Source organism: Marmota monax, unplaced genomic scaffold (genome assembly GCF_021218885.2).
Source record: "Marmota monax isolate L192 unplaced genomic scaffold, Marmota_monax_Labrador192_F-V1.1 WCK01_AAM20220418_F8-fsc00225, whole genome shotgun sequence".
Taxonomy (NCBI): Eukaryota; Metazoa; Chordata; class Mammalia; order Rodentia; family Sciuridae; genus Marmota; species Marmota monax.
Genome location: NW_026694524.1, coordinates 602,297 through 628,839, shown reverse-complemented (window position 1 = coordinate 628,839; position 26,543 = coordinate 602,297). Strand labels below are relative to the sequence as shown.

Sequence of the window (26,543 nt, the reverse complement as noted above, 5' to 3'; positions counted from 1 at the left end):
TCCCCTTTCCCAATAATTTCACAATTAATATGAGACCTTCACTACAATTCACAAAGGAGTGACTCAATAAAAGTTACATTAAAAAATAGAAAAGTTGGGGCTGGGGCTGTAGCTCAGTGGTAGAGCACCTGCCTCGCTTATGTGAGGCACTGGGTTCAATCCTCAGCACCACATAAAAATAAATAAAGATACTTCATGTTTATCAACAACTAAAAAAAATTTTTTAAAAAGTTGATGTTTTCTATTATTCTGTCCTAGTGAATTATTTAGATACAGCTAGATCACTCATTAGCCAACAAGGTCATCAGTCAATATTTAAGCCTCTACAGGAATGTTGCCACCAAGAAGAGAATTTGGGGGGCTAGGGAAAGATAATGTATGACATCTTTCTTTAATTTAGTAGGTAAACTATAAGCAATATAAAAGGGGAACCTCAGGCATTTCAAAGCCTTGAAGAATAAGTTCCTTTGGATAGCCAAATTTCTCCCAGCGTAAATATTTTGGGTGGCATCTTTAAATAGTACTGTGTATATCTCAATCTTTTGGTAAAGAAGATAATGTTCATATATTTGAAGTTTGCCTAGATGACAGTTATCTCCAATTCATCTTCTTTTTGTCCACTGGCATCTTCCTAATATGTAAGCAGAAGCTTGTCACTGCCCTTCTTCATCAAGCTCTCAATGTTTTCCTGTTGCCCTTGAGTAAAACCCAAGCTCTTTAGGACAACTCCGGAGCTTCTGTGGTCTCCTCTGAACAAAAGAGGTTCTTGAAGTATTGACCTTTACCCAGCAGGAGCAGCTGAGAATGTGCTAGAAATGGAAATTCTTGGGGTTCATCTCCAGAATCAGACACCCTTGGTAGTAGAACCTACAATCTGCTTTAACAAGCCCAACAGGCAATTCTGATAAAAACAAAAGGCTGCGGATCACTAGATGCATTTTTCCTTTGGAACCTCACTCTCTTTCTGCATTGCTCCATGTGTCTGACATTTCAACACAACTGCTGTCCTTCCTTGAAAAAAAAGCACATAGAGCAATGCTTATCTGCCTTTCCACCTGCTGCCTCCTGAAATTTCATTTCTTCCAAGGCCAGTTTGAAGGCCACCCCTTTTGTGAAAATGGCCTTGAATACTCCTCTTCTTGTCCTGTCTTTCACACATCTTTGCACAAGCTGTCATCCTTTCTTGAGAGGAAATTAGCTCTTTGTGCATCTGTCTCCCCCCACCCCCAGAGGACTGTGACCTCTCCTTGAAGGAGGCTGGTCTTTGTATCTTTCATAAACTAGAACTCTGGCTTATAAAAAGAGGACATCTAAAAACGTTTGTCAGAGTGAAAGGCAATCAACATGGCAGGGAATAGATTCATGCTCATGGCAAGCTTACTTGGGACAGAAGGAGAGATGTATGGAGCACTGCCTGTTGGTGTCATTTCAGTATGATTTTATTAGGCTCCAGGCATCTCTGTGAGCCCCCCTAAAACCACTACATCCCAGTAAAGTGGCTACTACTCGCTCTGTCCTCTGGTACTGCCCCTCCCTCCATACCCCACAAGTCAGAGGTACCTTTAAGGGTCCCAATGGTCTTTTGCCCCCAATATCTTCTCTCTTTGGTGTGATGAGATGCTTGCTCTAACCTGTGTCTCATATTAAAAAGTTAATACCACCCTCACTTTATCATCTATTCATGGAAATTGCTTTCTACCTTCTTTACCTCTACATCTTTCGTTATTGCCCTTTGTCCCCTCAGTGGCTTTTCTGAATCTCTCAGCTTCATAGTGAAAAGGGTTACAACAGTGTAAATCAAACAGAACTGTCATAGCTGTTAAATCCAGCTTTGGATTTATCTTGCTTTTTGAGTGTATTTTATTCCTCTTGCTCCACAGAAAGTCGGAACAAAGAGGGACTTCTGCTACTTGATTCAATTACTTTACTTTACAAGAAAGGATACTATAGCTGAGAGCTGCTGAGTGATATGACCCATGCTTTGTTTCATCACTAGTTATTTTCCTTCTAATTTTAGGTCTGGAGTCCTTCTAAGAAGCTTGTGTGTTATAAACAACTGCTAGAAAACAATCGAGCACTTTGAATACTTATATATTTCTAGGTCCCTTGGGTGGTAAATATGCAAATACCGATAGGGAGAATGTTCACATTTGGTAGTATGGTTTTCAAATCATTATTAACTCAGTTGAACATATATATCTGTCCTGCTCTGCATTATAGGTAATACAAAAGAACCAGAAATTTGAATGTCTTTTTATGAACCTCACTGATTATATTTTAATCATACTATCATTGCTTGCTAAATAAAACTAATTTTCATTACATATATACTTGTTTTTTTTTGTTTTTTTTTACCTGCAAACATCATCATGTGTTGAAAATTCCAGCCAATCTTATGCCTTCTGCCCAAGTTCAGGAAGAAGGAGAGTGGGTAGATATGTGCAGCTCTGCCCAGGAAGATAGCAACCTGACCAACAGGATGAAGGTTAAGGGACCAACAGGTTTCCAGAAAGACACTTTCACACAAATTGGTTGATCAGAGAATTTTAGGAATGTTATGATCCAGGAAACTACCCAAAGAAGCCAGGCTGTGTAGTTCCCCCCTAGAAAAATCACTCATCAATACAATGGGTATCATTTGGCCAATGTTCCCCAGGTTCCCATTCATAGAGATAATTTCTAGTTTGTTAAACACATTGTTATAACTTTCTGACTTAATTCAAATGGTATTGATTAATTCTTCAATCTGTCTAAACATGAGTCTAAAATAAGTTCAAGTACCATGGCAGAAATGAGGAGTTAATAAAAGCAAATTGTGCATTGGGCTCTACTGCAAGAAAAATCACAAGAAAGAAAGATTACTAATCCTGGAACAACTATAAAGAGGAAGTTTTCTGGGTAAGAGCTTGCAAACTTCACTTGCAAGTAAACACCAGGGACTTCAATGCCCAGGAAGAACCTATAAATAAGAGATGTGGAACATTAAAAGTATTTATACAACAAAGAATGATCAGATAACTCATAAGAATCAACCCAGGGAGATTCCTTTACCTAAATGGCTGAAATGTCTTTTTGAGATATAAAACACAGAAAAGGAAGAGTGTGGAAAAGGAAGTCTACTGTGCAAAGCAAAGAATTCAGGGAAACCAGTCATCTGTCACTTGCCAAGTTTAGACAGCACTCAACAGAGAGAGCTTCTCACTCCCCTGGTCAGAGAAGGAAACCCCCTGTGGGAGCCAGAGGAATGGGGAGCTTCCGTTTAGGCAAAGCGCCAGCTGCAGGAGCTGCAGCTGTTTCAGACAGAAGCCAGGGCGGAACTATCTTCTGTTTCCTCCAGGGTAAGGCACTGTTTTTCTTTTTTCTTTTCCTTTCTTTCTTTCCTTTTTTTAAACAAAAGGAAACAGGTAGTGTTCATAAAAGACATTCTACCCCAGAGATGAAGCAGAAGATCTTAAGTGGTCAGCAGCCTTTAGGATTTCCAGAGGACTCTGCTCACCCTGCCACAGGCCCTGATCTGTAAACATGGGCTGTGCTCTCACAGGATAGCATGCAAGGAATACAAATCAAAACAACATGTCCTCTCCTTCTTAATGAAAAAGAAAAACACTGATCATTCAGATTTTGAGCTATTTGTCTGGTGAATGTGTAAATCTAAGAAATGAGACACCAGTATGAGCATAGGACACTGTAACTAGAAGGATTTCAACATTACTGCTATCTAGCAGCTTGGGGAGTGTCAATCATTCCTTTGCAAGAAATGAAAAGCCCAGAAGAGAAAATTATTCCTTGCTGCCAAAATTCCAAGAGCTAAAGATTACTCTGAGGCCTCAAAAAAGGTGAAAGTAAATGTCCAACAACAGGAGACTTCTGCTCAGGATCTTAAAATCAAGCCCCAGAAAAGTTCACCCCAATGAAAACAATAGTATTTGAAACCTAGTGAGTGAAACCTTCAGCTACTATATTAATTGCTAGGCGCTGGAATTCCTCCTTGCTCAAGAAAAGCCATCCCCAAACCTGTGTTTCCTTTCCAAAAACCATGTCTCCCTTTCCAAAACTATATTCACAATGGGGCCAAGTCAAGGAATCAAGTATCTTCTCTTCCTTCCATCACTTCCTTCCTTCCTTTCTTTTTTGGGAAAAGCAAAGGAGACTTTCACATTGTGATCCATAGCAGCAGGGTAGCTGGGGTGAGAGTGTAGTCTGCCTGTAAACACCCCAGGGCAGTGTGAAGAAAGGCTGCCCACAATAGGTGGGTAGTTGAGAGCAAGAAGATTGCACCTTTCCAGTCACCCAAATCAGAGAAGGCCCTGTTTTAGAATTCACATGACAATGAATATCAAAAATAATTGTGGAGACTGATATGGCTGCTGACTTTTAGACTTACCCAAAAGGGAACTCAAAACAAAAATCACCTCTCAAGCCCCAGCTTAACAGTGAGGCCATCCTTTTTACAGAAAATGCAGGAAGGATGACCTGAACATAAATGCTAGTATTTAAAATAAAAGACATTTAGCTTTATGAAGCACCACTTAGGCCTTCTTTTTCTCACAGTAAAAAGTATCAGTGGAACTGGCCTATTCCTGCATCTGAAACAGATAAAATAACAACAATAACAATTAAGAGTACTAGTAGAGCTTCCCCAGCTGTGGTCACCTCTCCATGTAGAAAATGGTAGAATGAGAAAAGGATACAAAAGCGCCAATGATGAAAATGGGGCTGAAAACGTGCTTCTGGAAGGTAAACAGCGCCAGGCCCATGTAGGAGAAGATGAAGTTCTCTGCCAGGAAGTGTAACACCTCAAACAGCTGCATAGAGAAGGGAAAAGGAGATTGTAAACCCTGCGCTCCCCCTTCCTTGTATTACCAGGCAATTCTCAGTACCAAGGCCCTGTCTTACCTGCTTGGTTCGACTTCTTGATTCCACTGAGAGATTGTTGTAGGTATAATGAGCTTGTGTGATCCCACAGAAAAGAACAGCTACAACACCTGTAAGGAGAGATTTGGGTTTTTTTTTTTTAGTCAATGGAGAAAAAAGAGGCAGGAAAAAGCCCCGGCTGAAATAAAAAGTGAAGGTAATAGGCAAACCTAGCATATTTCAACTTCCAAAAATATTTTTGAGATTTCCTATTATTGAAAGCTCCCTTTGCTCCTCACCAGTAATACCAAACTTTCCTTCTCCGAACCCTGCCCTCTCTTCCTTCAAGGCCAGGTCCCCAGACTCACTCCATTTCTCCAGTGTTATGCACATTTTCTCTCTCTAAATTTGCCATCTGTAGTTGGCATATACCATAGCATTCATTTCCCCAAAGAGACTGCGAGGGCCATTCATACACTTTTGTCATATTCATGTCTGTTTTTAGAATGAGTGTATTTCATTTCAAACCAATGCTTCATGTTTTTTAATAGTCTGGGGCCTCAGTCAAAATAGACTGAGAATACTATTCCATTTGTCCAAGGCTTGATGATCTAGATTTCCAGTTAATGGTAACCATTTTGTCATGCAACACAACTGACATACATGGGACTATACTTCCCAGAGAACAGTCAAGTTTTAAGGAAGTAAGCCATTTAGTAATGATGCATATAAAGACATTGTAGTATTTTGAAAAGATGATGAAAGTTCTCTGTAACTATCTGGATCATATAGAGTAACTATACTTGAGTTTCCTAGCGGAAAAATTCAGTGATTTCTTTAAAATGAGAGAATATGACAAAAAACTCACATTATCAACCACACTAATATTACATATGTTGAATAACCCTATTCCTATTCTAAAATCTAAACTGCTCTACAATCCAAAAATTTTTGAGCACTGACATGATGCCACAAGTGGGAAATTCCACACCTGATCTCATTTGATGGGATGTAGTCAAAACACAAGTGCAGCCACGTGTGGTGGCTCACACCTGTAATCCCAGTGGCTCAGGAAGCTGAGGCAGGAGGATCGTGAGTTCAAAGTCAGTTCAAAGTCATGAGACCCTGCCTCTAAATAAAATATAAAATAGGGCTGGGGATGTGGCTCAGTGGTCCAGTGCCCCTGGGTTCAATCCCCGGTAAAAAAAAAAAAAAACAAGTGCATATCACAGTTCATTCAGCACCTCCAAGAAAAAAAGAGCCTCCTAGCTCTTTTAGCTATAAAGTGGGTGACTTATACAACCTTTGTGTTATGTCCAAAATTATTAAAAATATTATAAAATATTATGTTCTGGCTCTGTGTATAAGGTATATATAAAACATAAATGAATTCTGAATTTATGCTTGGGTCTCTTCCTCAAGCTAACTCATTATGTGTATAGAAATATTCTGAAATTTTAAAAGAATCCAAATAATGAGATACTCAACCTGTATATTTCACTGACACCATAAATACCTAGTACTGAAAAAACAATGATTAAATAGCTCAGAGACAAAACAGTGAAAACATGTGTTCATCCTCATCTGAGTAGATGCAAAATTACCTTTAAAGGGATACATATTTGCTGATTATTGCTGTTTATAAAATGATATAGTAATCTGAGGAATGATATAAATAAGATTTGAATATATTCAGTAGCCATTGCAGCTGAACACCTACTTTATGGTTAGAATGTGTAAAAAAAACTTAGCTGAGTTTGGAATAATAAACTTTACCCTTAAAAATATGTAGTTTTTAGAAACTTGATGTTTAAGACCAAACCCTAGCCTTGGTCAGCAATCCTCCATATGGATACTCATCGAGCAGTTAATCAACAAAATCTAGCTGCTAAGAATTCTTCTGGCCACTCAAAGTCCCACAGCCTTCACTACAGTTAGGGGAAGGGTGGGTGGCTTGAGGGAAGAGAGAACCTACCTGTAAATCCGCAGGCTTCTGCCAAGAGAAATGTACTCCAAGACATCAGGAAAAAGAGCGCCGTCTCCAGCAGGGGGAAGCAGTGCAGCTTGGTAAACTTGGTCACGTCAGCACCCCGTCAAGGACTGCAGCTCCAGGCACCAAGATCCACCCTCTGATCAGCCCAGGACTCCTCCCTAAGGTCTAGCCATTCCCTTCCTCTCCTCTTTTGGGGTCCAGCAGCTGCTGCTGCTGCTGCTGCTGCTGAAGCTAGGCAAGTGCTCTAACACTGAACTACACCCCTAGCCCAGGCATATTTTTTAGGTAATAAAATTATGCTTTCCCACAGAAAAGAGGTTGCCAGTGGCTAGGGCAATGGGAAATGGGGAGTTAACACTGAATGGGCAGAGTTTCTGTTTGAGATGAGGAAAAAGATCTAGGACTAGATAGTGGGGATGGTTACATGAAATTGCAAATATACTTAATGCCTCTGAATTGTGTGCTTAAAACGTTAAATGGCAAATTTTGTTATATATTTTACCATGATTTTTTTTAAACCAGGGATTGAACCCAGGGGCACTTAACCACTGAGCCACATCTTCAGCCCTTTTAAAAAAATATTTTATTTAGAGACAGGGTGTTACTGAGTTACTTAGTGCCTCACTAAGTTGCTGAGGCTGACCTTGAACTAACAATCCTCCTGCCTCAGCATCCTGAGCTGCTGGGATTACACTCATGCATCATGGTGCCTGGCTAGGATTTTTTTTTTAATTAATAACTACAGTTGAACATCTACTTTATGGTTAGAAAAGCTATTGAAGTGGGTGACTTGTACAATATGTAAATTACTTATTGTAATTAATATGAATATATTTCTGGCCTCAGACTTGCCTAGTAGGTTAGTTCTGGCAGAGTTGGGAGGGCCTCAGGCAGGCAGGCCTAAGAACACAAACCCTGTGGGTCATTATAGTCTGAGTACACAGATTATGCCTAATGAAGACATGGGACAGTAAGAAAGAAATGTGCAAGTCTCAAAATCAGCTACCAGGTGCTGGTGTCTCATTTTGGCAACAGCACAGATTCATCTTCTGACACTACCATTTAACATGGGGCTGTCATATAACCATCTCATGAATGAGTTCACTGAGCAATAAGTTCCAGGGTACCAAAAAGGCCTCAGTGAACAAAGCCACCTAAACCTGCACTATTGAACACAATATCCATTACCCACATGTGGCTACTAAACACTTAAAATGCAGCTAGTCAGAACTGAGATGTGCAAAGAGCAAAATACTCATCATATTTCAAAGATGTAGAAAACAAATGCACAAAATCTCATTAATAATTTTATCATAATTCTTGTATTATCTACACTGATTGCATATTGAATTGATGTGGTTCACACTACATTTATAATGCTCATCAAAGAGGATATGAGGAAAGAACACATTTGTGGAGCTCTTTCTACATTTTGCATTTTTGGTTGTTTGTGTTTTTTTATTTGCTTGTTTATTTTAAATTAAAGATTGTGCCATCATTTGCTCATGGAAGACCACTGTAGAGTAATTCCCACGGATGGCCCCCAGTTAGTTTTGGTCATGTTAACACCCACATGGCCTTGATCAGCAGACAGTAGCAGCAACCTGGGGCTAAAGTCCTTCCAAGCTGGTGGTCCCTGATCCCTAGTCTCCTACATACTTCTCAGCTTTTTTTCACCCCCCTACAATTGACACTCAAATTGGTTCACAAGCAAAGAGGGGTAAGCAAAAGTGAGGACAAAGCAGAGTATTAGAGCCTCCCTCCCAATATTTTTCTTAGACTCTTAGCTAGGGGCCCAACCATGGTACCTCACCTGAGGGACACATTTCAGGAATCACTATACCCCATTGGAACAATCAATTTAAAAATCTGATCTGAAAGGAAGATCTGAGAACTCTGAAAGTGTAATGTCATATACGCATACCCAGGCAGGGGTACAAACTATAAAAAGGATATTAAAGCAGTCACAACACCAGTCACAGCTCCCATGGTAAAAGAGCCACTAAATATACCTAGAAAAATGCCAACTGACTTAAAAAAGGCAGCAGCATCAAAGGCATGAGTGTTCAGCCCTGCTGGCTGGTAGGCAACAATAGACCTGGGTTTTAAAAAAAAAGAAAGTTTAAAAAGATTGTACTGGTTTTACATGATGATACAACAGTCACACCTCATTCACTATTTCACTCCTGTAGTTTCAGTTAACCTGAGGTCAACCACAGTCTGAAAATACAAATGGAAAATTCTAGAAATAGACAATTCATAAGTTTTAAATTATGTGCTGCTCTGAGTAACATGAAATCTCACACTGTCCAACTTTATCCTACCCAGGACATAAATAATTCCTCTGTCCAATGTATCCATGTTGTATGTTATTCACCCATTAGTCACTAAGCAGCCATTCAAGATTATCAGATCATACTGCTTATGTTCAAGCAACCCAAGAGCAGGGATGCTGGGACCTCAACTATGCCAAAGAGAAGTCACAAAGTGCTTCCCATAAGTGAAAAGGCAAAAGTACAATAAGATATTTTGTCTCAGAGAGCAAGACAAGTGAGCATGTATACATATGCTCACATTTGCATAACTTTTATTATACCATATTGTTATAATTATTCTATTTTATTAGCTATTATTGCTAATCTCTTACTTTAATTTACAAATTAAACTGTATCATAGATATGTATGTACAAGTATCATAGAGACAGAGTATAAACAAAGTATACTTAGGGTTAAGTAGTATCTGTGGCTTCAGGCATCGATTGGGGATCTTGGAATACATCCCCCAAGAATAAGAGGGGACTATTGTAACTGAAAGTACCAACAAATACCACATTCTACCAAGCACTGCCCAGGGCAAATTCATTTAATTTAATCTGCAGCCACCATGTTAAGCTCACGTCAGAATTCTGATTGCTGCTGAATGGACAAAACAATAAAACTTTAAAAACAAAGCTGGTAAATCTCATTTAGAAAAACACCCAGTTCAATATTTAACACTTTTGATATAGTCTTCTGAATTTGCCCCCAAAACATGCAGGAAAGTCTCCTTTTCCTAGTAGAAACATTGTTACTTACGAGGACAGTACAATGGCAACAGCATCATTTAGGACGCTCTCTCCAAACAGAAGTGCATAAAGATCCACATCTGCATGCAGTTCATTAAATATCGCCAGCACAGTCACTGAAAAGTGGGCCCAAAGCACAGAAATTAGTTTTGGTTTCTGCCCTTACAGCACTGATTAGAGTTTTATACAGGCAATTCCTATCGTAGGCGGAACCAGCAAGGGAGTCAAAGATGGAGTGTTGGTCTATAGCAGAAAGGAAACTGGTGATCTTCCTAATCTAAATGAAGTTTGATGTGATCTTTGTGTCTAAGGACTGTGTCCCAGAACAGCATGCTTTCCACTGTAATTCCATCACACTCTGAAATTGCCTGGTGTAGAACTTTAAAAAAAATTATGATCACCCCTAATATACTTTGGCTTTTCTGGTGAGTCAGAATCTTCCTGAAGGCAGAAACCCTGTTTGGCTGAGCACTGTGCTCCCAGAACCCAGATAATGTCAGGGTACACAGAAGACTATAATAAATGTTTGTGAAATAATGAAAGTCTTCATTATTAATGAGTCTTCACTATACATAATTACACTTCTTTTATTTTTTATTATTATTTTTTGAACACACAGTATATTTATTTTTATGTGGTGCATGAGGATCAAACCAAGTGTCTCACACATGCAAGGCAAGTGCTTTACTACAGAGCTACAGCCCCGGCCCAACTTCTTTTTATTTTTAAATTAAATTTTACTTTTATGTGGTACTAGAGATTGAACCCAGGGATGCTCTACCACTGACCTACATTCTCAGCCCTTCTTATTTTTTGAGACAGTGTCTCACTAACTTGCTGAGGCTGGTCTTGAACTTGTGATCCTCTTGCCTCAGCCACACGTTTAGGTTGGATTAAAGGCTTGTGCTACCGTGACCAGCCATTATTATGCTTCTTACAGTTTTCACATTTTTTAGTCATTTAAAACTCAGCTGGTCTCTAGATCAGTGGTTCTCAAACTTCTGACCTCAGAATTCCTTTACAACCTTAAAATTTGTGTGGCCCACAAAAAGCCTTAGTTTTATGGGCTATAGCTACCAATATTTATTATATTGAATAAACATGAAAAACTGAACATTTATTCATTTGATGTTAATAATAATAATCTATTGTGTTAACATGACATTTTAAAAAATATTTATTTTTTAGTTGTAGATGGACACAATACCTTTATTTTATTTATTTTTATGTGGTGCTGAGGATTGAACCCAGGGTCTTGGGCATGCTAGGCAAGCACTCTACCTCTGAGCCATAACCCCAGCCCCACATGACATGTTTTATTAAAAATAATTACATTTTATAAATCAAAAAAGTGAAAAGGGAGCCATGCTTTCACATTCTTGCAAACCTCTTGTGGATTAGTGGATCACACCTGTTTCTGTACCTAAGCAACAGACAGTCAATATCATGTTATGCAACCTCTTGAAAATTCCACTGTACACTTGTGAGAGAGGAGCGTAAAAAATAAAAATAATATATTTATGTTATTAAATCAATTTTGATCTGATGGACCACTGAAAAGGTTTTGAGGAATTCCCAAGGGCTCCCAGACTATACTTTGATAATCACAGCTCCAGAACAGGGTTCTTTAACCTCAGCTCTATTGACAAAGAAACATAATTTCTTTGTTGTGGGAGGTTGGCTTGTACATCACAGAATGTTTAGCAGCATCCTTGGCCCCTACTTACCAGATGCCAGTAAGCAGCACTGCTCTTCTCAATTGTTATTTATTTAATTTTTAGTTGTAGGTGGACACAATACCTTTATTTTATTTTTATGTGGTGCTGAGGATCAAACCCAGGGCCTCATGCAGGCTAGGCGAGCACTCTTCCTCTGAGCCACAACCCTAGTCCCAGCTCTTCTCAATTATAACATCCAAAATGTTTCTAGCTCTTGCCAAATATTCCCCTGGGGGCAATATGATTGATGGGTAAGAATCAGGGCTCTAATGTATACATGCAGCAGTGTTCTCTCAACACTCATACCTGACCACCTGCTTCTTCATTGGAATCTACCTTAAAGTCTGTAGAAGCTCAGAACTCACATTCCCAGCTCTCCTTGAAGAGAGTCTCACTTCTTCCTATATGGAATAAAGCCAGATGCATGCACCCAGTTTACCTCCATGGAGCAACTGATGTGAGTGAAACCCAGAGGCAGTGCAGCAAACTGAGTACCCAGATGCCTTATTGTAACAGGAGACATGACACTAACCTGTGACCAGTACCTAAGATGAATGTCTATTTTTAAAACTGGTATTAGCCAGATTTTTCTGTTATAATTTTAGTAAAAAGCATTAGTAACTGATACAATTAGAAAACCAAACCAGATGCTTAGTGAGTTACTATAAGCCTGTTAGTCTTATTCCCACCATCAGTTCAAGAAATGAAATTTGCATATTCCCCATGTGTCCCATTCCAATATCAAACCCTTTCTTTCACATAAAAGGAACCGATATCTGAATTTTATAGTAGCCATCTGCATGCCTTTCCTTATAGTTTAATCACCCAAAGGCACATTTCCTGACACTATCATTTACTTTTGCCAATTTTAAAGAAAATGGACTTTTTCCCCCTGGGTCTCATTCATTCTGCTATTTTCCCCCTGCATTCCCTTCTGTCAACTGTCTTCTCATAAAGGCATATTATTTAGTTCTCTAGTTTCCAAATTTTCCAATCCTGATGCATGCAGATCTTTAATAACTTCATTTTCTCAATTTGCATTAGCTTCTTTAGGAATATGAATCAAGTTTCATCCTTTGAAGGGGTCCAATTTTTCTGCCATGACTTCCTTATCTGTTGCTTTCTTATTCATGGGGGCTATCCTTGTTTTTCTTCATACAATGTTTGCATGAAGTCCAACCTCAATCCATTTCTATTGTTCATATTTAAGTGAAGTGGATAAAGAACAGAAAGTAGGCCCATAGGACTTTCCTAGTATCATGGCTCTAGGACTCCCTCTTCCGGTTTTACATGGAACTATTAAAAATATGGCCACTTCCCCAATACTTTCTGAAATCCACTGCTTCTGGTCCCCTCCTCCATTAGTATCTATGCTGCCTTTCTCCTTTAACACCCTGTCAATCAGGGTTCATAGTCCTAGCAGTTCCTGTTTAGGAGGTGACTCTACTTCCAGAGAGATCTTTGCTTGGTATTTCTGAGAACCCAAGATCACTCACATGGCCTCTAACCTCCTCCAGTCTCCCTGCACTCTTCCATAAATTTGAGTCTGTAAAGCCCCTCCAAGTTTTAACTGATTTCATTCAGCCCACATAGTTCTTTAATCCCAGTGGGGATTTCTCATTTATAATGTAAATATTGGTGGTAAATTTCTGTATTCCCTGACATTCAAAAGGATCAACAACTCCTTTCCCCGCTGCGCAGCTGCTATTCCTGTGCCCAAGTCTTGCTGTTCCTGGTGGGATACTCTGGCAGCTAGTTTCATCTCTGTCTTTGTTTTACTGTTCTACTTTCTGTATTTTTGTTAGGAATTAAGGGAAATTTCAAAATCACACTATCCCCAATATGCCTTCATTTTCAAAAAGTTTAATTCATTTATAAGCATAAAAATAATTTAGATTTTAAAAATGTCCTATATCATGACATAACTAGACATCAATAAAGCATCTACCCAACAACTATAGTTCTTTTTTTTTAAAGAGAGAGAGAGAATTTTTTTAATATTTATTTTTTAGTTTTTGGTGGACACAACATCTTTATTTTATTTGTATGTGGTGCTGAGGATCCAACCCAGTACCCCGCGCATGCCAGGCGAGCGCGCTACTGCTTGAGCCACATTCCCAGCCCAACTATAGTTCTTAATTAAATGTCACATCACTTTCATAACATAAGTGTTAACACAAGACACAAAGTCAACCTTTTTACTTTACCCTGAAATGCAATTTAGCAGACTATACAACAGGAAAAAAAATCTATAGAGATGAGTCCTTTTTAAAAGTTGTTTTCTGAATTATTTACTGCAAGAACAATATTTGTGGCTCCTGATATGGAACCTTTACTCTAGTAGTTTACCATTATATGACACAATAATTGTTTATAACCCAATTGTTGAAGAAACATTAACAATGATAATAACAACTACTATTGAGAATTTACCATGAAGCAGCCACCATGCTAACCATTTTATAATCTCATTTAGTCTATAAAACCCTATAAGTAGGATAGTATTACAATTTCCCCTGATTTAAAGATGAAAAAAAAAAAAAAAAACAGGCCCTGAATGATGGGCTGCTCTAAGATCTAATATCAAAATTCCTCAAGTCTCAGTGGTTAAACATAAAAAGATGTTTTGTTCTGCATTTATATCACATGTCCACTGTGGACTACTAGCACAGGAGGCTTCTATCTCTATCAGTCACTTGGGGACTCAAGACTGAAGGGGACTAGTCTCAATGAAAAGAGCCTAGGCTTGGCAGTCCAGGAGACCTGGCTCCTAGGACTCTACTGTGCAGGGTGGCTCCTGGCAGAAAATAGATGGCAGCCCTCAAAGAGAGCAATTTGAGAAGAGTTTTTAAAAGAGGTTATTTATAAAAAGCCTGGGCAGAGTACAGGAAAACCACAAGGGAGAAAACAGTACTTGAGACTAGAAACAGGAAGTTTTTGTACCAGTCCTAGGTCTGAAGGCTCCAGGAAAAGGACTATTACTAGAACCTGGAATTGTAGGGAGATGATCATCTGACAGAAGCTATGATCTCTAATCAAGTGACACAGCTAGCTTAGTGGGTTACTGTATCTCCATCTTCCTCCCAGTGGCACTCCTTTGTGGACAAATTCAATGGGAAACCAGAAGGCAAAGGAACCTTTGATATATTCCATACAAGTCATCAACTTCCTAGGGCCAAGAGGGAGGTGAAGGAGAATGGGGGGGGGGGGAGCATAAATCTACAGGGGCAAAAAGAAAACATCCAACATAACCACCAACTAGCTAGAAAAATTCAGCGCATAGCAAAGTCAAAAGATTTGATAAAGGACTGGGCTACATAATTCCCAAAGCCCTTCCAACTTTTAAACGTGGGTTGCCTGAAATACTACAGTTACTAGTAGTATAAATAATGTATCGTTCACTCATTGATCCTTGACAATAAAGGATAGCATGCATAATAATAATGTGGATATTTATATAGAAATGGTCTGAACTTTAACTCCTCATTCTCCCATCACCTTGTAAAACAGGTCAGGAACTCTGCAGTGCCCCTCCTGAACAAGTCTGCACCTGACCACAATGCAAAATGTGGGTGATGACAACCAAAAGAGGATGGAATAGGGATGACTGACTGGATATGTATCTTCTAAATGAAGGGATTTGCTATGATTTAGGGTATAATTTCAGTGTCTCTCAAAGTGCCACATATAAAGGCTTGGTTCCCAGGATGGTAGTATTAGGGAGTGCTGTGGAACTTTAAGTGGTGGGACCTAGTGGGAGTCATTGGGGACATGCTCCTCAGGAGATTGTGGGACCCTGGTCTCTCAGTGTCTCTGGCTTGAGAGATGATTGCTCCCTTGGACATGTACTCTCACCATTGCCATCTGGCACCCTCACCAGAGACCCAACCCAATGGGATCATTGATCCTGGACTTGAACTTCCAAAACCTGAGCTAAATACACCATTTCTGTTTATTACACTAATGTCCTCAGGTATTTCAATGTAGCAATGCAAAGTTGACTAATACAGCATTCAATAGACTGTCCTCCAAGCAGGACCCTTGAAATCAGAAATAGCAGGGTCAATGTCTAACTGGTAATGAACTGAGAAATCACAATTAGTGGTCTGAAAACCATTGGTGCATGCATTTTAAAAGTAGTAGGAAAAATGACAGAATAGCAAATAAATTAAAAAGAAAACCACTACGTACTGAATTTGTTTATTTAACCAACTTTTCTTGATTACCTTATCTATTCATAAAAGAGCATGTAGCATTTGTGAACACTCAATGTAGATCAGCAAGTATCATTATGTACAAAATAGATTTAACTTGAAGAGCTATGGGAGCAGATCACTGAAGGAGTCTGGGAAGAATGAGCAGGCAGGTGGCTTATTGGAATCAAATGTCAAAGGATGAGCAAAAGACACCACCCAAGGTGATGCAACCAAAGAGTCTTGGACAATACAGATTGTAGATTTTGAAAACTGCAAGGCTGATTAACTCCAAGGTTACAAGAGTGAAAGGAATAAAATCAGGGGAATCATTTGATAATGTTTCACAGAAAGGAATAGCACTCATTTTTCTCGAGAAGCTGCCTATGGATGCACTATGGGGTAGAATCTCGCATTTTCTTTCCTTAGCTGTGGATCCATATAGAGCAGCCATCCACAAAGATGGTGCATGGTCCCCATGACACATGACCACAGAACAGAGGGGGCTTTAGGTCACAAAGCAGCCTGTACCACCCCATATACACAGTGTCACCTTCAATGGGAAAACCAAAGACTGGTGATTTGAGGCAAGTAGGTATAATTGGGGAAAATTGTGCTTTTCATATCAGTTACTATCACTCCATATCCCATCACCAGAAGGTAATCTAGTTTTGTGTTCCCCTTTAAACCAAGCTCTTGCTTGATGAGCTATAATCTTCTAGGCATTACCAAAATTGGGGCTATTATAAATATATGTCTTTTATAGCTCAGAAGCATCTCTCAAGGACCTGAGAGCCATTATGAATGAATAGAAGAATAAGACCTCAGTCTCCAAGTCTGAGGACAGAATCCTAACTTTGAAAATTACCAGCCAACAAACAGCTGGTCTCTTTTCATATATTTTAACCAACTCTTTGTACTTTTTGTTTCTCTGACTCTGAGCTTCTGTGCAATCCTTTGGTTACTTGCTTTAGTTGACTTTAAGAGCCACTAATTTTAGAGGTCACCAACTAAACTTTATATTATTAGCCTCCCCCTAGCTTTGCTACCTATAACACCTCAGATGTATGGGTTACAGTGACAACAGATGCCCTGGTTACTTTTCAGGGACTTGAAGGCTATTTTGGTTGAAACTACCAACTCTTCACTTGGGATTGTGCAGGTTTCTGATGGGTGACCATGAAGCTGGATTAAGCATACACAGACAACTTATGACTTTACCACCAGTCACCTTTCCCTGCACCTTAAATCACCCTGATTCTTTATCCCATAAATAGCCCCAAACCCTATCTGCACAGAGGTGGATTTGAGACTTGGGGCTCTCATCTCCATGCTTGGCTGCCTGAAAAATAAACTCTCTTTTTCAGAACCTGTTGTCTCAGTGATTGGTATACTGTATGATTGGCAAAACAGGCCTGGTTTCAGTATCACCCTCTAACTCTGCAATGAAGTTTTAATCTCCTTAATGGCCTAAGTTTTCAAACAACAGCTTTTTAGAAGGGTTGTAAAACACTTTTCATTTACAAAACATTCTACGTTTCAGAAAGATTTCCATTTAAAAAGCACTTAAAGTTAATGTGCTGATGTCTAATAAGTTTAAACTTTCAATTTTCTAGAGCTTTCATTCATTTATACAAAACCCTTACTGTGCCAATCTTCACAGGCAAAATAAAAATGATGTAGCATGGTAATGCCTTCCATTATTTTGTACCATAGTACAGACACATTAAGGGAAAGTAAATAATTATGAAGATAATCTGGAAAAATAAACCTTAATATCCAATTAAATGAAGCAACACTAATAGCTCAGAAAAATGATATCAGTAATCTTTGTCACACTAACCTCCCCTTACTTGTTGGTAGTACTGGTAAGAAGTGAGTAGTAAAGTTATAGACAAACATGATTAGTAATACATTTTCAGACAGATTAAACTCTTCTCAGAAGAACGTATTTCTCAATAGAAACACACTTGGAGATAGTCACACAGTCTAATATTAAAATAACAAAGCTGCCTTTTGGAGTGCTCTGGAAACATGCTTGGGTTAAGAGAAACAGAAACCTCTGTATGAATCAGATGTACAGTTTAGTAGCCAACATAATTAGTGAAGGCTATGCCAAGTGTTTTACATGTGTTGTTTCACTTAATCATCAAAACAGCCCCAGGAAACAGAACATAATATTTCTATTTTATAGATGAGGAGTCTGATAGGAAAGGAAAAAGTGGACCCCAGCTACCTGGTCATGACTGGCATGGCTAGAATGCAACCCCATCAATACGTGTGACTCAATAGCCCACCTTCTTTTTTAGAACATTGAAATTCTTCAGAACCACACAATTGTCTAGAGCTGTGTTGTCCAATGTGGTTGTCACTAGCCACATGTGCTTAATTTAACATTAAATGATATTTAATCAGTTCTTCAGTTGTACTACACTATATTTCAAGTACCCCATAGCAGTATGTGGCAAATGCTACCATAATGGACTGGGCAGATTTTAGAACATTTCTATCTTTGCGGAAAGACCTATTGGATAACACTGATCTAGAGGACCCTCAAGAGACCTGGTTGAATGGGAAATCTTAGTATCTTTAAGGTTATTAATGTCCAGAATGTTAGAAATCATCATATACTTTGAGAAGACCTTTCCATCTCCACTATTTGGACAGGACCAGCTTTTTCTCCATAAATTCTCTCCTGAAGATGTACAGTTGGCCCTCAATATCTGAGAGAAATTAGTTCTAGGACCTCTACATGCATACCAAAATCTGAGAATACTCAAGTTCCTTATATAAAATGGGGTGGTATTTGCACTGAAAATATGCATTCGATTATATACCTCAAATCGTCTCTAGATTTCTAATCCTAATACAGTGTAAATGCTATGAAAATAGTTGTTATACTATATTATTTAGAAAATAATGACAAGAAACAGAAGTCTACATGTTCAGTACAAATGCAATTTCAAAAAAGTATTTTTGATCTGCAGTTGGCTGACTCCACAGATGCCGGACACAGAGATATGGAGGGCAGACTATTCTCTCAATAGTTGACTTTAGAGAAAGGAATAGCTTTAATTACTTGATGCAAATAATTTTAATTATAGGTTCCAATTTGGAAGAGAGATTTTTTAAAAATTGTTTTTGGGCTGCAGGGGAGGAGGGATATATAATAATTCCTGTTTTAAGAACTGGTTCAACTAAAAAATACAAGATAAGAAATTTATGAATAGGAAATCACATCACAGTGTGGGGCCATGCAGGAGCATTGCACAAAAGGAGTTGATAATTTAAATCACAATAACGGGGCAGTGGGGAGGAGTGGAGGTTCACAATGGGTTTGGGGCAGATTAGTAGGAAGCAATGGCAATTTTTATTTATTTTTACTCTCTGGGAAAGAAGATAATGCAGTTCCAGAAAGTGAATCATGTTTCGAAGGTTAAGATTTCCTTTTAAGGGCTGGGGATGTGGCTCAAGCGGTAGCGCGCTTGCCTGGCGTGAGTGCGGCCCGGGTTCGATCCTCAGCACCACATACAAACAAAGATGTTGTGTCCACCGAAAACTAAAAAATAAATATTAAAATTCTCTCTCTCTCTCTCTCTCTCTCTCTCTCTCTCTCAAAAAAAAAAAAAAAAAAAAAAAAGATTTCCTTTTATTGCACCTAGAATAGTGCTATGCACAGAGCAGGTGCTCAAGTCGTTATGGTTTTATTTATTTATTTTTTAATTGTAAGCTGGTACATTTGTGCTTATCTTCAAGTCTGGCTTAAGTGTAATTTTTTTTAAACACTTGAAAAATTAAAGGATTTGTTTTATATTTTAAAAAAAGATTGAGGCTAGGGGAATAGGAAAAACAGAAGAGTGAAATGGATATAACTTTCCTATTTTCATATATGAATACACCACCAGTGTAATACCACATCATGTACAACCACAAAAAAAATGGGAAGTTACACTCCACGTATGTCTGTCAAAATACATCCTACTGTCATGTAAAACTAAAAAGAACGAATTTAAAAAATTTTAAAAATCACATTCACTACAGATACCAATGTATGTTTCCACTAAGAAAAGGTATTGCTTAAACCTTCTACCTAAAAGAAGGTAGAAGACAGTTAAGTATAAAAACTATGTCCAAATTTGTCATTCTCAAAACAGGTGGAAACAATCCAAGTGTACACTGAAGGATGAATGGATAAGCAAAATATGGTCTGTCCATACAACAGAAAAATTTTCAGCCTTAAAAAGGAAGGAAATCTGTTATATCTTACCATATGGATAAACCTTGAGGACATTATGCTAAATGAAACAAGAAAGTCACAAAAAGACAAATACTGTATGATTCTACTTACATGAGAGATCTAGAATAGTGAAGTTCATAGGGACAGGAAGTAGAATGATGATTGACAAGGGCTCAAGGCAAGGAGACAAGGGGATTTGTTGCTTAATGGATATAAAGTTTCAACTGTACATGATGAAAAAGTTCTAAAGACTGGTTACCCAAATATGTGAATATACTTAATACTACTGAAATATACACTTGGAAATGATTAAGATGGGGTTGGGAATGTAGCTCAGTGGTAGAGTGCTCTGCTTAGCATGTATGAGGCCCTGGGTTCTATCCTCAGCACCACAGAGAAAAAGAAGAAATAAATGTGGTGGTAAATGTTATGATGTATATATTTCATCACTACAAAAATAATGATAAAAAGGTAAATGCATACTCTTCCTAGAAAGTCTCAGTCTATTAGGCCTACCTACTGTTCCCTTCCTCCACCATTCTGTTAATACTACAGTCTCTCTACTGCAACAAAAGTTAATGACTGTTCCAAAATTAAGGTTAAATAGTGGAGTTTCATAATGATAAATCCAAATATACACATACCTGGGTCAGTGGCAGAGATAATTGCTCCAAAAAACAAACAATCGGTGTAGTAAAACTTATCAGAGAGCTGTCCCACAATCTTCATGAGCTTCACCACACCATACATGAGATTTCTGTAAGAAGGCAAGGTAAACCATGTCAGGAAAAAAAAAAACTTACAAAATGTAAATGGATTGGTACTAAGAATACAATATTTTTTTAAAAAAAATTTTAATATATATTTTTTAGTTGTACAGGGGGGACACAATAGCTTTATTTTATTTTTATGTGGTGCTGAGGATTGAACCCAGCACCTCACGCATGCTAGGCGAGCACTGTACCACTGAGCCACAACCCCAGCCCCGCAAGAATACAATATTTTAAGGGAGATTTAGAAAAGCATTAGGTACCTTTAATGGGTGGACATTTACCAGTAACATGGGCAAATAGAATTATGGCAGTAATGGATTGCAGCTAATGTCATCTTGCTGAAACATCTGACTATTTCATTTTTAAAGCTGTGATTAACAACAACTGTAGCAACTATGAAGCATGGTCGAAAATTAGCAACAAAGTTAAGGCATATTAAGCAACTAGGTAATAAGAGGGGAAAGATAAAGATAGGACCTGGCATAATGTGAAATAAATTGCTACAAAACTCACAAAATTCTAACATAGTGCATTTAAAGTCATAGAAAATCAATGGGTCGAGCTGGACGCAGTGGTGCATGCCTGTAATACCAACAACGTGGGAGGTTAAGGCAGGAAGGGAGCAAGGTCGATGGCAGTCTCAGCAACTTAGCAAGGCTCTGAGCAACTTAGCAAGACCTTGTCTCAAAATAAAAATATAAATAAGACTGTGGGTGTGGCTCAGTAGTAAAGCATCCCTGGGTTCACTCCCCAGAATCAAAAAAAAAAAAAAAAAAAAAAAAAAAAAAGAATGGGTTGGATATAGTTGGAGAGAAAAAAAATGGATTGGTCATAAAGATCCAAATGGTCAGCCTATCACTATCGCAGCCTTCTGTGTCAAAGGGGCAAATTCCCCAAATATCCTAGTAGACTACATCAGTGTTCCCATCAACATGTATGGCTTCTTGCTCTGCTTGGATTAAGCAGGCCAGCAGCAGCCCTCCTTATGTTGTTCAGAATGTGATGTGGTCCAGCAGGGATCACCAAGTTCAATTTTTCAGCTTGGCTAAAGCATATTTCCTATATGACAGCTTACAAATTGGAAACAGTGAGGAGTACTTAAAAGGCCTAGTATGTGTTACATGTGTGTTCTGAGGGGTAGTAGCAGTGACAACAGTAGCTGCAGGGATTAGGAGTAAAAATAACCATTTAATTAACTCATTGTATGCTACAGCCAACTTTCTAATAACGAGATCTATGAAAATAAGGACCATGCCATTGCCTATCTTTGTGTCCTGGATGCCTAGAAAAGTGATTGGCTAAGAAAAGAGCATAATAACTATTTGCAGAATATGATCCTTATGAGAAGAAACAGCCATAACTTAATGCTTCCTAGGGTGTGCCAGGCATAGTTCCAGATACTTACCCACTTCAATTTCAGGTCATAGCAACTCTACGATGCAGATTTGATTTTCCCTTTGTTTTTCATCGAAGGCTTCTTTCACGTACCTTTGAAACATTTCCTTAAACTAGACCTTCCTCTGCATTTCTTCCCACCACAATCTTAGACCTGGGCAGCAGAATTCTCTCAGATACCTTTTCCCCATCTTGCCTCTCACTGCCATTAATGCCAATTAGGTAACCTGTTGGCTCTTCAGTAATTTGTTATCTCTTAAAGAACAAACCCCAAGCCCCTCCTTTTTTGATAGAATAAAAGATCCCTGCCTTTATCTCCAGGTTTCCAGCTAATTTTATTTTATTTTTTAATTTTTATTGTTGGTTGTCCAGCTAATTTTAAAAAATCAAAGTCCTTGCTATATTCAGATTTTCTTAGTTTTTACCGAATGTCCCTTTTCTGCTCTAGGACCCTACCCAGGCTGCCACTTGATATTTAATCATCAGATTCTTTTTCTTGTCTTCTCGGATATTACACAGTTTTTCAGGCATTGCTTGTTTTCTGATGACCTTGGCAGTTCTGAGGAGTACTAGGCAGATATTTTGTGGAGTGTATTTTAATTGGGATTTACCTGATTTTTTTCATGGTTAGACTAAGGTGATGCATTCTAGGGTAGAAGAGCAGGGTAAAAAAGTGCCTTTATCACAAGCATCAAGTGTACATACATTAATATCACTTATCATCATTGATATTGACCTTGATCTTCTGACTCAAATATTATCTTCCACATTTTATTCACTTTTAAAGTTACCCTTTTTTCCTCACCCACACTTAAAGTGAAGTTAGGTTTAGGAATGTAGCTTGAAGGGGATGTATCTACACAAATTATTTGGAATTCATCATAGATTTTCCTCTTCTCAACCATTTATTTATTCATCCAATCATTTATTTATATCAGCGTGGACTCAGGGATATTTCATATTTTGGTGATAATCTAATACAATATCATTGATTTTGTTATTCTTCACCCATAGAGGGGATTATCCATTATAGGAGCTTTCAAGTTGGCCCTTGTATCCCTTTGAGATGCCCTACATCCTTGTGTTTATCTGTTTGACTTTTGAGTACTTCTTTATTTTCAGACATTAAAAGATGCTCCATTTTCATGTATGTCTCCTGTAAAAACTAGCCCTAGACTAAGCCTTTTTTTGTTTTTATCAGAGAATGATATTAGAAACCAAGATCTGGGAACTGGGCACAATTTTATTTCATTTTAATTAGTTTTAATTTAAATAGTCACACCTGGCTAACAACTACCATACTTGATAGTGTAGCTCTCAATCCTGTCATCAGTCACAAACATCAAAATACTAGACTCTATCATCAGTCATAGTTGTGATAGCTATAAATTTTCAATTAGGGCTTTTCCATTCATGGGGTTTGTAAGTTGTTAACTTAAAACCTTCTTTAAATGGTTGGCTTCTCATTTGCAAGTTCAGCTGATCTGGTGCCAGCCAGATTCCAGTGTTTGAGCATATGAAAGACTGCCTGGTTACCTGTGCTAGAACAGCATCTAAAGTAAAGTCTTAAGAAAAACTTAGTGACTATTAGATTATCCTTAGGATTCTTCATTAAGTCTATAATGTTTTTGGTATTAAAAACATATTTGTTACAGAAATATAGTTAACATCTTACAACCAAACATGTATGTACATTGTCTAAATAAATGTAATCATTGTAAACTTACATGTGACCTGGAATTTTGTTTTTACTTTGGAATGGGAGGGATTTTTTTTGTTTACAAGTTCATAAAAAAATAAAATCTATTTTAAATTATTGGGCTCTGTGTACCCATATGGATCTCATCTCTTTAGGAGGCATATCACTTTGGTTATATGACAGAGATTCACTTACCCAATAATGAAGCAAGAAACAGCAGTCCCCAAGAAGGCATAGGCCAAAATAGAGCCAAGATTTCTGAAAAAGTGTCTCTAAATCGAAAAAAAAAAAAAAAAAAAAAAAAGAATTACATTTTGATGTTTGACAGCAAGCATAAGAAATACATTTAAAAGTCTTTAAAAATGAAACTCCAGGGCTGGGGTTGTGGCTCAGTGGTAGAGTGCTTGCCTCCTAGGTATGAGGCACTGGGTTCAATTCTCAGTACTGCATATAAATAAATGAATAAAATAAAGTCCATCAACAACTAAAAACATATTTAAAAAAGTGAAACTCTACTTACTCCTTCCATTATTACAAACAACAACTAAATTCACTCCTGAATAATGCTATTTCGCCTTAAACATCATAGTTTTAAAATATCATCTGCATTGCTAATTGCTGAGCAAGCAAGCGAAGACTTAGTAAAGTTTCAGACAAAACTATTCTAGCTTATTATATTTAGCTAAGAGTATATGCATGTATTTATGCATGTGTGTGCATAAATAGACCAATAATTTTTATAGTTTTAACCTAAATCATTCTGCTTCATGATGCAGCTAGTTACTTCCAGTTCTAGTGGTACCTTAGATCATCACAGATATATGTATGAAACCAGTAAGTAGGAAAGTACCATCTAAGGAGTTTTCTATTTAATTTAGGATCAGAAAACACAGTCCTAAATATCTATCATGGGACCTGAAGCATATCCTTATATACATTGGATTGATTTGGGGGGTTTTGGAAAGAGGGACAATAGAGACATAAGTAGAGAAATGAGAACAGACAGCTGCATTTATGAAGGGTAAATTTATATAGGAAGAAAACCATAACAATATAAGATCTAACAATTATTCAGAAAGAAGTGGTGAAACTGCAATCTTTAATGCTTCTGCACATTCACTACTTACCATAATACTTACCTTAAAATACACACATATACACACACACACACACATTTATGTCATTAGGCCCATGGAAAATTCTAATAATGGGAAAAGTTATGCCTGTTCTTGAGACTGTCAGCCCTGTTTCTTACTTCTCAAGGCAAAAGCTATTCTCATTTGACAATCAGAACTAAATCCTCCATATACCTTAATCAAACAAAGGTCAGGAACACTTTAATTTTTTTTAAAGGCATCATATCCCCAACATTTCATTCAGCCACCATGAAATAGGACCAAAGAGCTGTCAGTGTCCTCTGGCCAGTGTCACAGATAGAGTCCAAGACTTAGGCTTTGGCCTTCCCCAATACTTGGCCCTATCTGGGGCTGCAAAGAAGATGTCAAGGAACATCTAATGCCCCTAAGCCATCTGCTCAGAAGAGAATTATTCAACGACTTGCCTTGCCAAATGAGGGTGCTGCCTGGACATATTATGAACACATTATGTTTGCCTCTTAAATCATTGTCCCTAATGGTTTTTATGCTAATGCATTCATACACCAGCATTTTAAAAACAGATTTTAAAACAACAACAACTATGAGCCTGCTTCCATTTAAAAACTCCATTAAGGGCTTAAATGAGGAAGTGCTAGGAGTACATCAAGGACAAGACATGAGACCATGAGAAGTATCCAGGAACAAATTTCAATCCCAGATGTGCTTTCCTTTGCAACTCAGCTTTCTTTTGGGTAATCATCTCCAGGATTAGTATGAATATGCATTAGACAAATTCATATTCATGATATGAGCACAAAATTAGAAATGCAAATCTACCACCAAAAATACATTCATAATATATTCTAGAAACACACACACACACACAAATTAGCCATCTCCCATTCATATCTGCTGACATGAACTAAAATTTTACTGTGCCTTGAAGAGATATGCCACTTATTTCTGTAATAGATCTAGTATTTAAATGTGTACTTCACAGTTCTCGAAGTACTTTCACATACATTAGTACATTCAATTCTCATAATGCCCCAGTATGAAATTATTATTTGAACCATCTTATATGAAAGAAACATAAGGCTCAAAGGCATGACATGAGTTTCCTAAAGTCATATATCCACCAAATCACAGCTCCAAATTGGAGAGCCAGTTCTCAGACCCCAGTTCGTTGTGTTCTCACTGCATAAGCTGCTCTGCTACCAAACTCCTCAATTCTGACCACTTCCCTCTGGGGGAGAAAGTACAGGGGGTGTGGAGTGAAATGCTACATCTTTCATCCTATTTCTATTGGGCTATAATACAGATAAGATGGTACAGATTCTCCCCTACTATATATCAAATGGCCAAAAGTGACAAAGGAGATGGTGGCATGCATTGGTAAAGCCTTCAAGAAGGTTTTTGTTGGTAAAAATCCACCTGATTCCCATTAAGCCTTATATTTATACTCCTTCGGAAACCCTACCTTCTCCCATTTCCCACTGATATGTTTTACACAACTTGT

General features: G+C 38.0%; 1 protein-coding gene across 1 annotated transcript in view; it reads right to left on the bottom strand.

Annotated features, from left to right (window-relative positions):
* Slc9a7 (solute carrier family 9 member A7) overlaps window positions 1-26,543 on the bottom strand; it is a 143,189-nt gene that overhangs the window by 43,148 nt on the left and 73,498 nt on the right. The window contains exons 4-11 of the mRNA XM_046420183.2: window positions 24,123-24,199; window positions 20,705-20,817; window positions 9,923-10,028; window positions 8,804-8,945; window positions 6,830-6,935; window positions 4,897-4,985; window positions 4,692-4,805; window positions 2,356-2,467 (exon numbers count right to left, since the gene is read on the bottom strand). Of these exons, the coding sequence (XP_046276139.1) occupies window positions 2,356-2,467; window positions 4,692-4,805; window positions 4,897-4,985; window positions 6,830-6,935; window positions 8,804-8,945; window positions 9,923-10,028; window positions 20,705-20,817; window positions 24,123-24,199 (859 nt within the window). The remainder of the gene's footprint in view (window positions 1-2,355; window positions 2,468-4,691; window positions 4,806-4,896; window positions 4,986-6,829; window positions 6,936-8,803; window positions 8,946-9,922; window positions 10,029-20,704; window positions 20,818-24,122; window positions 24,200-26,543) is intronic.